The sequence below is a fragment of the Emiliania huxleyi genome (genome assembly GCF_000372725.1).
Source record: "Emiliania huxleyi CCMP1516 unplaced genomic scaffold EMIHUscaffold_257, whole genome shotgun sequence".
Taxonomy (NCBI): Eukaryota; Haptophyta; order Isochrysidales; family Noelaerhabdaceae; genus Emiliania; species Emiliania huxleyi.
This window is the reverse complement of record NW_005200110.1, coordinates 33,065-46,689: the sequence shown is the minus strand read 5'-3', so window position 1 is coordinate 46,689 and position 13,625 is coordinate 33,065. Positions and strand designations below refer to the sequence as shown.

The following is a 13,625-nucleotide window of genomic DNA, read 5'->3' as shown; positions in this document are numbered from 1 at the left end:
GCGGGAGATGGCGGGAGATGACTGGAGCCGCTCGAGGACTGCCTCGAGGATGGCGGCGAGGTGGCTGGTGGAGAGGGCGCCGAGCTCGAGGCCGATCGTCTCGAGGCACCTCGGGCGCGGGGGGGGGGGAGTCGCCGCAGTTGTGTCCGCGGCGCAGGTGCGTCGGAGGCGTGGCGGCGCTTCAAGCTGGAGACGTGCGTTCGCGGCATCCGAGGGCGGCCCAGGGCGGCGGCGCAGTTGTCGCGGCGCAAGTGGCGGCGGCCCAGGCTGTTCGCCGCGGTGCAGCTGCCGCCGCGGCGTGGGTGCGGCGGCGCAACGGCGGCGCAAAGGCGCGCGGGCGGCGCAACGGCGCGGGCGGCGCAATGGCGCGCGGGCGGCGCGTCAGACTGCGCGAGGGGCGGGGCGGGGCGGACTTTTTGGCGGGAGCTTCGGCGAGCGTGCCGTCATCGAGCTTGCGGACCAGAGCGAGCGCCACCGCCTCGACCAGCGACGCCTTGTGAGCCGGATCCGCGGCTTCTGCGGGCCGCAGCGGGCGCGCTGTCGGTTTGGGCGGCGGAGAGCGGCGAGGGGAGAGCGGGGCGGCGCGGACCGAAGGCGGCGGGGAGCACGGTGACCAGGTGGTCATGCACCTCCTCACACTCCATCACCGCGGCGATGGACGTGGCGTCCGCCTGCTTGACCAAATCGTCCTCGACGCGGCCCCGTTCACAGAGCGCCTCCTGTGCGGCGGCGGGACGGCGACGTGGAGAGGCCGCGGTGAGGCGGCGGAAGACAAAGGCCGGGCGGGAATTGACCTGGATCGCGGCGACGAAGGCGTTTGGCTCTACGTTTTCCATGGCGAAGGACGGGCGGATGTCGCAACCACCGGCAACGACCAGGCGGCAAGGTGGTGGAAGAATTCTTAAATTAAGTGATATAATAGCACGCGCCAGTTCGCACCTGTGTCGAGCCTGTGCGCTGTGAGAGAGAGTTGTTTTGTTTAAATTCTTAAATTTAGCCTCTCTCACAGCACACTGGCACGACAAGGGCGCGGACTGGCGCGGACTGGCACAATTTAAACAAAAGAACTCTCTCTCACAGCAGACAGGCTCGACACAGGTTCGAACTGGCGCGTGCTAGTACTATCACAGGGTGCTGGAAGAATTCTTGCTACTGACAGGTGGGGACCTTGTCCTCCTCCCATCCCTCATTTGGCTTGTCTGTTTTCTTTCTTTCTTTGCCCGCACTCACGGACTCCATACCCGAACGAAAGAGGGACGCCTCGCTGAGGGAGGGTGTAGAGGATGTAGAGTGTACTCGAGTAGAGCGCTGTAGACTACACGTGTAGAGCTGTAGAGATGTAGATTGCTGGAGAGCGCTGTGTAGAGCTGTAGAGCTCTACATCCGCCGCGGGACGAACTGCCTCCGTTGTAGAGCGATGTAGAGGCGCTCTACAACGATAGTGGCCAGCGCAACTCGCCTGGACTCAACGCTCAGCCAGGAGCTCCCGCACGCGCTGGCGCGAGTCATGGCGCATGCAACGCGCAGCAATGCTCGCCTCGCCTCGCGCAAATGCGACCGTCCTCGCAGCCGACAGTCCACCGCCTGCTAAAGAAGCACAGCGAAAGTATAAAATGTCGACATTTGTCTCTTAGCTCCCCGGCCCTGGATGTGAGGCTGCCAACTGCACTCCAAGTGCTCCAAGTGTCCCAAACATTGCCCACAGATCGTGGCTGAAATCGACAGACTCGCGAGTTCAAAGCGATTTGGATGCGATCCAAGCGATTTTGAAGCGATTTGGGCGCCCATTTTGGGCGATTTTAGGGCGTCCGCAAGCTCGGGATGGACCTCTCAGATCACTGGATACACATCGACATAGAGGTTTGCTGAGCCCCCCCTTGACCAGCCCAGGCCCCAGCCCCTCTTTCTATTGACAACATATTGGAGATTGATTGCTCCTCTAAGTATTGGAGAAATATATTCATTATTTTAACACAGCGTTAGGGGGGGGGGCGGAGAGGCACAGCGCGCACCCAGCGTCCCCGCTCGCAGGGCGTGCATCACAAAACAGGCAAACCTGCGATGCGAAATTCACAGCCTTGTTATTGAGAAGAAAACAACCCTTTTCCTGGCTCACAAGCTAAAGATGTTCACGGGCCCCCACAGGGAGGCCCGGGTACTCTTTAGCTGTACTCGTCTAGGCAGGGGTTGAGAAGAAAATACGTCCTATGGCGCTGTGCGCTGGTCTGTGGGATGGGGGGAGACTACCTTCACATAGCTTGAAAACAGCGGCCGGCGTCGCCGCAAAAAAGAAGAATCTTACAAAAAGAAGAAAATGCACCGCCTCCTCCCCGACGTCCCTCGCCCCGCCTTTCGCAACGACAATTATGCCAAAGCGCGCCGCGCCCACCGACAACGCCACCTCCTCGAAGCGCTTCCGCGCCGCCATTGACGAGAGTACGGAGGAGTTCCTGTGCCCGATCACGCAGTCGCTACCTCTCGATCCGGTTCTCGCGGAGGACGGCGTGGTGTATGAGCGCCGCGCCATTGAGGACTGGCTGAAGCAGCACGCGCGGTCGCCCAAGACCAACCTGCCGATGGGCACGAAGCTGGTGCCCGCGCCGGCGATCAAGAACATGATCGAGCGCATGGTCAAGACTGGCGCGCTGTCCGAGGAGAAGACGGCCGAATGGCGGAAGCGGATCGAGGAGGAGGCGCAGGTGGTGGAGCTGCGCCGCAAGGCCGAGGCAGGCGACCTCGACGCGGCCGCCAAGCTTGCACGGGCGTATTATGTTGGCGAACTCGGCCTCAGCAAGGACCGCTCAAAGGCGCTTCCTCTCGCAAAGCAAGCTGCCGACGGTGGCGTTCCAAGGGGAATGTCCCTGCTGGCCATGATCTACTACTACTCGTTCCCGCACCGGAGCTACGCGCTGGCGCTGCGGTGGGCGGCGGCCGCCGCTGCGCTTGGCGACGGCGCCGCCCACATTATCCTCGGTCTTCTCTACGATCACGGGCACGCCGGGCTGCCTCTCGACAAGGAGGAGGGCTTCAAGCTCCGGCTCAAAGGCTGCGAGATGGGGTCCGCCAACAGCCATGGCCTCTTTATGCTCGCCGAGTCGTACGCCAACGGCACGGGCACCGCAGTCGACGCGGACGAGGCGGCCAAGTGGATGCGAAAGGCAGTCGCGTATGATGCCCCGCCAACGCATGCCCAACGGGCACGCGACTGGCTGTCCGCTCGCGGGCTATCGCCGTGAGCAGGTATGCACAACTGCAGCGCCGCGCCCGGTTCTTGGTGGGCGCTTGAGTGCACTCTTCCCCCGCTGCGCTGCGCTAGTTTACATCCTTACGCGTGCTCGGAGCGTTGCCCCGCCTATGCTCGTTGCGTTTTTTGTCCCTCCGGCTCTCTGTTTTCGCGTCCACGGGTGTGAAAGAAAATTTCCGCGTTTTTCCCGCCAAAAGAAAGCCAATTCTTGACTTGGGCCCTCGGGGAGGGCCCGGGCGCAGGTTCGACAAAAAGGGCCCCTCCGCGAGGGCCTATGCGCGCTCGCGCTCAGTGCTCCAGATTAGGCACACCGTGCTCAACATCCTGCGCCGCGTGCTCATCGTGGGAGATTGTCGACGCCGAGATGTACGCCATTTACAGCTTCCTGCGCACGAAGGCGGACGAAACAGAAACGACCCTCCAGCCTCACCGATGCCTAGTAATGTCGGACAGCGAGACGGCGCTCAAGGAGATCGAACGGGCGTATCGGGGGCGGACACGCGGCGAGACAAATAGGAGCGCACTCAATGCGGCGGTGCAAGCACAAATCGACATTATACAGCGCCACGGAGGGTACGTGATTTTCATCTTCACGGAGGGGCATGCGGGCAACGCGCCCAATTCCATGGCGGACGCGGCGGCAAAGGCACACCTGCGGAGCAGGGTAACGAGCGCGTACGAGATGGACCTAGCACGACACGTGACGAACAGGGCATGCATCTACATGCATGAGGAGGAGGGGCAGGCGCCGGAGATCCGAGACAGGAAGCTGTATCAAGAAGCGAAGGAGAAAATTGGGCGGTGGGTACGAAAGCGGCTGGACGGCGGGCACGCAGCGCGAAAGGGAGGAGACGACAACGTGTGGAGGACGGTAATCAAGGCGACGGGGACGATATCAGGCGACACGAGATACGAGGGAGACAGAGAACGGGGTCCAAAATCGACCCAGCGCCAGCCCGAGGCCTGCGGGGAGAAGGCGAGGCTAAGGCTGGTACACGGCATGCGGACGGGACAGACCCGAGGTATAGAGCACGGGAGGCGATGGAGGGCCAGCCTAGAGGCAGAGGCGTGGCAGGACGGGTGGGACGAGGAGGGAGGAGGAGCATGTGCCGATGGGGCTGAAGGTTGCTGGCATCCTGGATGTTGCAGGACAATAGCTAACACTAGGCACGTCCTATGCGCCGAGTGCGAGGCGGTGAAGGGGGAGAGGAGGGAGCACCACCGGGCGATGAGGAAAGGCGCGGCGGACGTGCTCAAGGCGCTACGATGGACGCCGCCGAAGTCAAGGAGGCGGACACTCGCCCACACCGCAGAGTGCGAAGCCCAGGCGCTCGCTGTACGCGCCATTGCTGGGGCGACGAAGAGATGCGCGGGGAGAAGGGAGAGCGACGAGGAATGGGAGGCGATGGAGCAACTGCTAGCTGGACGACTACCCGAGCCGAGTGTGATGGACCAGGACCCGCCAGAAGACATCATGAGGGAGTATGACACACGGGTGGTGACTTCACTCAAGGCACTGCAGCAGACGGCGGCATCAATAATCAAAGTACGGGAAGGGAAGAGGAAGGGACTCGAGGCGGAGAGGAAGGAACGAGTAGCCGCGGAAACAGAACGCCTGAGAGAGGGACAGAAGGAAAGGAAGGAGAGGATACGAGAAATGGAGTGGGCGGCGAATGCGTGTATTTGCTGGCGACGGAGGCGACATCGACAACGTGATGCCGAGGAGAAGGAAAGGGAAGAGGCAGAGAGACGCCTCGAAGCGGGGAGAGGCAGAACGACGAGAGCGATGGGGATGACACTCAAAACGACCCACTGCGAGCTCGAAGGCGAAGGCCAGCGCAGGAAACGCGGTGATAGGAACGACGATGCGGCGAGCGCCGGAGGGAAGCGACGACAGCGAGGGGACGAGGACGGCGAGCAGAGAGGAGAACAGACGGCGAGCGGCGCACGCGAGGGCGACCACGCAGGAGAAAACAGACGGGACGAGGGGAAGGAAACGCGGCCCGCCAGGAAGCGAAGGCAGACGGCAAGATACGTCGCCGGACCAGCGACAGGAAGCGCAGGAAAACAAAAAGAACAAGACCAGGAGCATGGAGACGAGGGAAGGCGCGAGGCGCTCCGCCGACAAGCAGCAGAGGCGGCGGCGAAAGTAACGACGGCCATGCTAACGACGGGCGGCACGGTGGAAGGGGCGAAGGTAGGCCCCTCTAGCATAGCGGAAGGGGAACTCGGCCTACTGGCGACGAGGAGGCTAGAGAAATTTGAGGTGTGTAGCATCTACACTGGGGAGATCTTCCGGACAGGAACGGCGCAGCCACCAGAGACAGTACCAGACGAACTATCACGACACACGGCAGCAGGGGGGACGCAGCTGGATGGAAGTGACGACGAGAGCGGGGACGACTTTGACAGCGTCGCGGCGCGGTGTAACTTCGACTGGCCTGCAGCATCGAATGAGCCGAAACGAGGCACGAGGGCCACGCACTTCGTACGCTACGAGGAGATACAATTAGGCAAGGCAGCTGCGCAGGTGATGGTCCTGTTTGCAGAGAGGGGAGTCAAGGAAGGCCAAGAAATCACATGGTCATATGGGGACTCATACAGGAGCCACCGCAAGGAGATGGGATACAAGGCGGGGACCAGGGCGGATCCGAACGCAATAACACCCCAGCAAGCGCGGACGGCATTCGCGAGATACTGCAAAAAGATAGACGTGACGAAGGAGGAGCTAGCGTGGAACTTTGGATGCATATCGGCAAGCCAAAATAACGAGCAGGAGGCTGTCCTGGTGCGTGAGCTAATCCTGAGCAACAATAAGCGACTGTACCACGGAGCACAGAGCGCAGCAGACAGGACGGCGGCGACGGCGGACATGGCAGAGACGAGTGTGAAACAAAGGGCGGCGGGCATGGAGGGCGGTAGCGACGGGGATGGAGACGGTGACGGTGGCGAGGGAGAGGAAGGGGGTCCATTAACACCAGACAGCGAGAGGGGCAGGGAGGAAAGGGGGAGAGAGGAAGCCAACGCGACGTGCGCAGAGGATGAGGATATAAACTGGGACGACGCAGCGGAGGGGATAGGCGAGGGAATCGAGGGACCGGAGGGCTTTCGCGACAGCGACGATGACGACGAAGAAAGGGGAGGGGACGGAGGGGCGACACGCAGGAGGAGCGAAATCGCTAACGGCCCGAGCAGAGAGGGCGACGGCGGGGCACGAGGGAACAACGGAGACGCTACCGATGACGCGAACCGAGGCACGGACGCCGGCGGGGACGGGGAGGGCGACAGCGACGTCGAGGTTGACGCAACCGTATCGAGAGCGCCACCCAAAAAGGGGCGGACAGCCATGGAGGTCACCGAATGGAGGGCGAACGGCACGATGCGAAAAGGCAGGGCGAGGCGGATGGAGAAAGAAGTGCCGAGAAGGCCATGGTGGAGGGGAGGGACGGGAGGACGAAAGAAGGGCGAGGAGGACGAGCGGCCCGCACAGACCGCGAGCAGACAGCGCCTGCTGGCCATTTCGAGACATTCGCCAAGAACGCTAGCTACATGGGAGGGCTTCGTGAAGGATGGATTGAAAAACATTCGAACAAAGAAGAGGCGACGGGAGGAACCGGCGGAGGATGCAGTGACGTGAGACACACACACACACACACACACACACACACACACACACACACACACACACACACACACACACACACACACACACACACACACACACACCGCTCACCCACGCGCACTGGGCCTTGCACTTTGAATGCCGTGGGGCTCCTGTCGTCAGACGTGGAGACGCGAGGGTTGCCCCCCCTTGCCCCACCACCTCGTGTGTGTGGAGAAGTTTACCTTACCTTACCTTACCTTACCTGCTCGTCATCGGCGCTGCGGCGGCAGTGTTTGCGACGCCGCTCTCGGCGGCCAACTGCCCACCAACTACCCTCGATCCCGACCCTGACCCTGCCTGACCCTGACCCTGACTCTGACCCTGACCTTCACCCTGTACCCTCGCCTGACCCCGAACCTAGCTTCACCCTGTACCCTGACCCCGAACCTAGGTGGCCAACTGCGCGGGCGTCGCCACGGCGGTGTGGGAGCCGTCGTCGCCTTCGCGCGGACCAAGGCGCGCGACGGCAACAGCAGCACCAGCAGCGGTGGCGGGTGGGGCCAGCGGCGCCGGCGGTGGAAGGACTCCACTCTCGCACAAAGGGTTTGCTCACGAAGGCGCTCTCAAAAAGTAAAATATGAGGGATTTTGCTTCCGGTGTTCGAGTCAGGCAGTCACAGTGAGTAAAGCACAACAGTCAACTGTCAAGCTCAGACCACAGACGTCTCAGTGTTTTGCCGTTTTATTCCCGTTTTATTTATTTAGGTGCCGAGATATGCACAATGCAGGGGATACATGCACTCTGGTGACATGATGTGTACTCGAATATGACTATGACTCTATGAGGTATGACGTATGTGACTGAGTTGTGCGCTAAAGAAACTTCCCCAACTCGGCGCATTGAGGAGGCCAGGCAAGCTCCCACCAGTCCTCAGCAGTGACGACGAGCAAGCTGCGGACGTCGACTCTCGAGCGAGGGTGCCGCCGCCACCGCAAGCTGACGAAGCTGTGCGGTTAAGCGGGAGCAAGCTGCGGCTGCGGAGGAGGCTGACGCAGCTCGATGGGCCGAGTACGGCCGCCGCGAGGCTGCGGCTCGAGCGGACGTGAAGCGCGAGGTCGCTGGACGCCGTGAGCGAGAGGCACAGGACGGGGTGGAGGCAGTCGCAGTCTCAGTAAACCGACGGGCGAGACTGCCGCGCCCGGCAGGTTCGTAATCACGGAGGAGCAGAAGCCCTGCCCTGCTTGCAGCCACTGCGTCATCATCAACCGCAGACTGCAGTCCAACATCCTTCACTGCGGCCAAGCGCAATTTTGCTGGGACTGCGGGGCGATCATCGGTTCCGCCCGGACGACGCGCTCCGCCGCTTCCTTTGCAGGCCAGCGAGCAATGTGCGGTTGGCGCGGCGCGCGGCGCCGCGCGCCAGCCACTCGCAGCACTTTTTGCCGCACTTCTGCGGGTCGCACGACCTGCGGCAAACGGCACCGCATCGGCGTGCCGCGCCTTCCTCGTGATCGCGCCGCCGCCGGGCGCCGGGGCTTACCTTTAGGCGTTCCACCGAGCTGTTGTGCCAACCACACGCAGCCAGCGGGTCGGAGCCGTCGGGCGGCGTGACGAAAGGCGAGCACTCCTCGTCGAGCCGCCACTCGCTCGCCCAGCGCACGAGCACGCGCGACGCGTCGAGCGGGTCGACGTACAGTGGCAGCCACACGTATCGTCCAAAGTGCGCCTTGAGCGTGTCCCACCGGTCAGCCACGTAGACGAACTGGGGCAGCCGCGCGCATGCCGCCGCCGCCGCCGGCGCTGCTGGCGCGGCGCGCGGCGCGTGCCGGCGCACGCACGCCGTGTGCGCTGGGTTGGGCAACACGAACGTGCACTGGCTGCCAAAGGCCCACGCGCCCGGCTGCGCGGGCGGCGCGTTGCCCGGCATGCGCGGCTCGGGCATGGGCGGCGCGAGCTCAGAGCCGTTGAAAGCGCCGAGTGGCGACGAGGCGCGGTGCAGTCGGACCGGCGCCGGCCGCCAGCCGTTGGTGCCGCCCGTCCAGAGGTAGTATGTGCCATCGCCGTTGTTGCCGGCGGCGCTGCGCGCGACGGACGGTGGCGCAAAGAAGACCGCAGGCGCCTCGTGGTGCGCACTGACGAAGATCTGCGTGTCAGAGCCGTCGACCGTGTCGGCGCAGTCGTCACTCAGCCGCATCGCGTGGAATCCGAGCCGTCGGTCGCGCACCGGGTACACCTGCGTGCGCCAGTAGACGTATGTCGCGCCGTCGCGCGGGTCCTGGAAGAGCGTGGCATCCGCGTACTGGTAGAGCTTACGCGGCCCGAGGTGGCGGAAATGTCGCACGAGCCGCCACGGGCCCGCCGGTGCGTCGGCGCGCAGCACGGCGAGCGCTTGCGGCTCGTTCCGCGGCGCCGTGCCGCGCACCCACATCACGTAGTCGCGCCTGGCGGTGCAGCCACCACCTTGGGCCGCTCGAGGAGCAGCCCATTCCGCGTGTATCGCGGGTTGGTGTCGTTGAACGCTGGCACGACGAGGCCTTCGAAGCGCCACGCATAGAGGTCCGATGAACTGTATGCGTTGATACCGCCGTCGCGACAGTTCCACAGCTTGCACGGGTGGCCCTGGCGCTGGCTGCCGTACCACCAGATCCGACCGTCGGTGTCGAGCATGAGGCCGGCGCCGTGAGCGTCGATCGGCGTTCCGGCGGTGTCGAGCCATTGCGCGCCTGGGCGTATCGATGGGCCGGTGGCCGCGGCGTGTGCTGGTGCCATCGCCTAATCGTCAATGGCCTTCGTGCGAGTGCTTCGTGCGAGTGTTGCTTCGGGGTGCGAGTGTCGGCGTGAATGAGCGCGGTCCTTCTATATATATTCTATAGGCCCGCGGGTTTTCGCACGCCATCGTTTTACTTTTTTCTCCTTTAAAACTGCGTGGAAATCCTCCCGGGAAAACTGCGTGGAAATCCTCAAATTTTGGGCTCTGAGCCGAGTCTGGGGCAGACCTCCTGCGCCTGTGCATGTTCCGCGTGCCCGCCCGCCAAGCAAGGCTGGTGCCAAGGCCTAATCAACTGCCAAGGCTGGCGCCAGAAGAAAGAAAGAAAGAAAACAGACAAACCAAGGGAGGGATGGGAGAACGGCACGCCGCCACCACACAGGGATTTTAAGGAGAGGAGTGTGATGCGCTAGCCGTCGCCCACCCTGGGGAGTCTGCCTCTTCGTTCGTATCTCTTTTCGCAGTCTCTCGCCGCTTCTCGCTGCAACCTTCATGCCACCTCGCGGCCGTCCCACTCTCGTCGTTCTCTCCCTTGCCACTTCCTCCTCTGTCGCGTCGTTCTCTTCTGCCTCGTCCTGCGACGCCGCCGCCTGCCGGTCCCTTGTTCTCGCGGCTTCTTTCGCCTTTCGGCGCAACTCCGTCCTCCTCGCGGCGTATCCTGGCCCCTCGAGTCTATCGAGCTCCCCTCGCGCAAGGACCACATTTCTGACTCCCACTCCGATCATTTGCCTGCAGGTCATGTTGTTGCTCAGGTCCACTCTCTCTTCGAACACTCGTGCCTCTACGGATGATGCCGGCGCTGGAGTCCCCTTCGGATGCATCGTGACATCTGACAACTGAATTTCCACTGGTTCGTCCTCCTCTGAGTCATCTTCCCCGTCCTCCTTCCGCTCGGCTCTTCGCCAAAGAAAGAAAGAAAGAAAACAGACACGCCAAACGAGGGATGGGACGAGGACAGGGTCCCCACCTGCACGAGCAGGATTTTGGAACAAGGACGATCAGGGGGACAGGTGGGGCTCTCCTGCTCCTGACAAGGGACACGACAGGCTCGCAGCGCGGTGCGCGGTGGACTCCCACATCCACTGGCGGTCTCATCTCAGTATAGCGACCTGCCTCCAGCTTGTCGCTGGCAGTCTCTCCTACCACAGGCACACTGACACAGGGGTGGCAGGGGCGGCGGCACGAGTCTCCCACATACTATGCGGGCCTCACTAGAGGTGCGGCCTGTGCGTGTCCTCGCCCTTGAGGGGGGAGGGGAAGGGGCTGTGTGTCTGTGCATGTGTGTGTGTGTGTGTGTGTGTGTGTGTGTGTGTGTGTGTGTGTGTGTGTGTGTGTGTGTGTGTGTGTGTGTGTGTGTGTGTGTGTGTGCGTGCGTGTGGAGCCGCCCTGAACGCCACGAGCGCCGCGCGGGGCCAACTCAAGGGTAGGAATTTTCTTTGGGCGCCCTCCCTGTGTCGTTCGCCTACACACTTTGTGCATGCCCGGCTCACTGGAAGGGCTGCGCGCGCTCTCTCCCGCCGAGGAGTACCTTCGGATTGTCGCCAGCGCCGCGGCACGAGGGCTCGCGCCGCCAGACAAGACGGTGCTGATCACTGGAGCTTCTGGCTACCTCGGTCAGCACCTCATCGCTCACTTAGCGCGCACCTTCCCCACGTGGCGCCTCGCCGCAGCGTATGGCGGGCTCGACACATTCGCGGAGGACTTTGGGGCGGTCTGCGCGTGCGTCCAACTCGACCTCACCGACGGCGCGGCAGTCACCGCGCTCGTCTCAGAGGTGAAGCCAGACGTGGTGCTGCACCTCGCAGCCATATCGAGCCCGGCCGTCTGCGAAAGGGACCCAGCGCGTGCTCGCGCCGTCAACGAGTGCCCCCCCCTCCTCGCGGCCGTCCCAGCGCACGCCTGCTTCGTCTTCCTCTCCACCGATCAGGTCTACGACGGCCTCGCCGCCCCGTACACTGAGACGTCGGCCGCCGCCCCGGTCAACGTGTACGGGCAGAGCAAGCTCAGCTTTGAGCGCGCCCTGACCGCCGCGCTCCCGTCGCGAAGCGTCTGCCTCCGCTCGTCCCTCATCCTCGGCCCTCCGACGCCTGGGCGGTGCCGCAAGGGGCACTAGATGCGGGAACACCGACCGGGCGGCTGTCTTCTAGCCCCTGGCCTCGTAAAGCTGGTGCCAGGCGATGCTCGCACGAGACCGCGTCCACACACCGCCGTAGGCAAGGGGTCCTTCCTCCAGTTTTGCGCCGAGCGGCTCTCTGCCGGCGCAGCGACCGACTTCTTCTCCGACGAGGCGTCGGGGCCCCGCCTCCGCACACTTCGAGAGCACGCGCCTCCTCGCCGCCTCCTCGCTTCGTCCGCGGCCTCTTCCCCGCCGCTCCGCCACCCATTCGCAACCCACAGCACGCACCACCCGGCGTCCACCTGCCTACCACACTTGCGCACTAGGGGAGGCGCATAGGCACAGGTACAAACAGCCGACGGGGACGGACCACCGCGTCTCATTCCGTAGCTCGCCCTCTTCCGACGCGCAGGTCCGGTCGGTCGTGTGGGTGGGAGATATCGTGTCGATCCTCGCCTCGCTCGCCCGCGACGGTGCGTCGCCCCGCGCTGACTTCTCAGCGCGGCCTCATCGCGCCCCTCCCTCTCAGCCTCTCGCAGCCTCTCGCAGCCTCTCCACTGTCGCGCTCTCTCAGCCTCTCTCACCCTCTCTAGGCCCTCAGACACCCTCCCTCGGCCCTCAGAGGCCCTCAGCCACCCCAGCCTCCTCCAGCCCACTATCCCTCTCTCAGCCCCCCTTGGCATCTCTCGGCCTTTCAGGCGTCAGCCCGCAGTCGGCGGGCGTGTACAACATGGGCGGACCAGAGAGAGTGACGCGCGTGGAGGTGGCGGAGGCAGTCGCAGCGCAGGGCGGCTACGACGCGCCACAACTCATCCGCCCCGTGGCGCGCTCGTCGCTGCCGCCCGCCGCGCGCGCGGTCGCCTCGCCTCCGGACATCTCTATGGACTCGACGAAGCTGCGCAGCCTCACTGGCCATCCGGCGACGAGGCTTGCGGAGATGGTCGCTGGTGCGGCGGCCGCCGCTGGCGCCTCGCCGTTCTAGGAGCGAGTTGCCGTGTTTATCTTTTTGAGGCGGCCTTCCGGCGAAAGCCGCTCCGCAGCGCGGTTTTTTTTTATTTCGTCGCAGATTTCGACTTTTCTTTTGAGCTAGCCTTCGATGGGCCGAGCGTTTTTGATCTCTCGGTCAGTGGGCGCCCGCCCGCCGCCTCTGAGGGGGTTGGGCCCCCTAGTCTGAAAACAAAAACAAACTCGAAAGCAGCCAAAATCAGCCTGCGAGAGAGGCACTGCGCGCCGCTGAGACCTTATGTGGGGATGTGTCTGAACAGTGTTGCTAGTGTTAACAGTAAGAACAGAACAACAGTGGGGCCCCCCAACAACAGTAGCTAACGTTAGGCCGACTGAACAACAGTAAGGAAGGCCTGGCAGTGACCCACGACGATCTCTAGTGTCCAGTGCGGGTAATACCCGAAAATACCCGGAAAATCCCAGGTATTTTCGGGTTTTACCCGGGTTTTTTGCCATTTTCTGCTTGCTGACCACTGAACAACAGTAACAACAGTAACAAACAGTAACAGCATGGGCTGGGGTGAACACTTGAACAACGTTGAGGATTTCAGCCAACACTAGCGCAACTGTTAGGCCCAAAGTTAACGTTAGGCAAGAGCAGGCGGACATCGCTTCCAGGGAGGGGGGCGTCGAGACGCTCGCCAAGCGGCGCGCTGCAGAGAAGGGGTGTTCGTTTGACGCTGCCAAGACGCGAGATCGAGCCGAGATACAGCCGAGATCTAGGCGAGGTGTGCAGCCGAGGTCAAGCAAGGTATAGCTGAGGTACAGCCGAGGTACAGTGTACGTACAGCCGAGATACAGTTTACGTACAGCCGAGGTACAGCCGAGGTGTGATGCCTTAAGGTGGGCGTGCTCAACGACGCGCAGATCGTCTGCCTCACCCTCTCGT

The 13,625-nt window shown here is 63.1% G+C and overlaps 3 protein-coding genes across 3 annotated transcripts; 2 read left to right on the top strand and 1 right to left on the bottom strand.

The window, feature by feature from the left end:
- Positions 1 to 5,864: 5,864 nt before the first annotated feature.
- On the top strand, positions 5,865 to 7,489 carry EMIHUDRAFT_237777 (hypothetical protein; the record flags this gene model as incomplete). The annotated part of the gene is made up of 4 exons (XM_005777727.1): positions 5,865 to 6,067; positions 6,242 to 6,659; positions 6,746 to 6,877; positions 7,451 to 7,489. 4 exons carry the CDS (start codon positions 5,865 to 5,867, stop codon positions 7,487 to 7,489), a joined length of 792 nt encoding a protein of 263 aa, XP_005777784.1.
- Positions 7,490 to 8,137: 648 nt separating this feature from the next.
- Positions 8,138 to 9,617, bottom strand: EMIHUDRAFT_237776 (hypothetical protein; the record flags this gene model as incomplete). The annotated part of the gene is made up of 5 exons (XM_005777726.1): positions 8,138 to 8,215; positions 8,285 to 8,314; positions 8,404 to 8,610; positions 8,713 to 9,289; positions 9,367 to 9,617. The coding sequence occupies 5 exons, from the start codon at positions 9,615 to 9,617 to the stop codon at positions 8,138 to 8,140; spliced, it is 1,143 nt and encodes a 380-aa protein (XP_005777783.1).
- A 1,475-nt stretch (positions 9,618 to 11,092) lies between these two features.
- Positions 11,093 to 12,713, top strand: EMIHUDRAFT_115555 (hypothetical protein; the record flags this gene model as incomplete). The annotated part of the gene is made up of 3 exons (XM_005777725.1): positions 11,093 to 11,709; positions 12,071 to 12,204; positions 12,430 to 12,713. 3 exons carry the CDS (start codon positions 11,093 to 11,095, stop codon positions 12,711 to 12,713), a joined length of 1,035 nt encoding a protein of 344 aa, XP_005777782.1.
- Between the last annotated feature and the right edge of the window lie 912 nt (positions 12,714 to 13,625).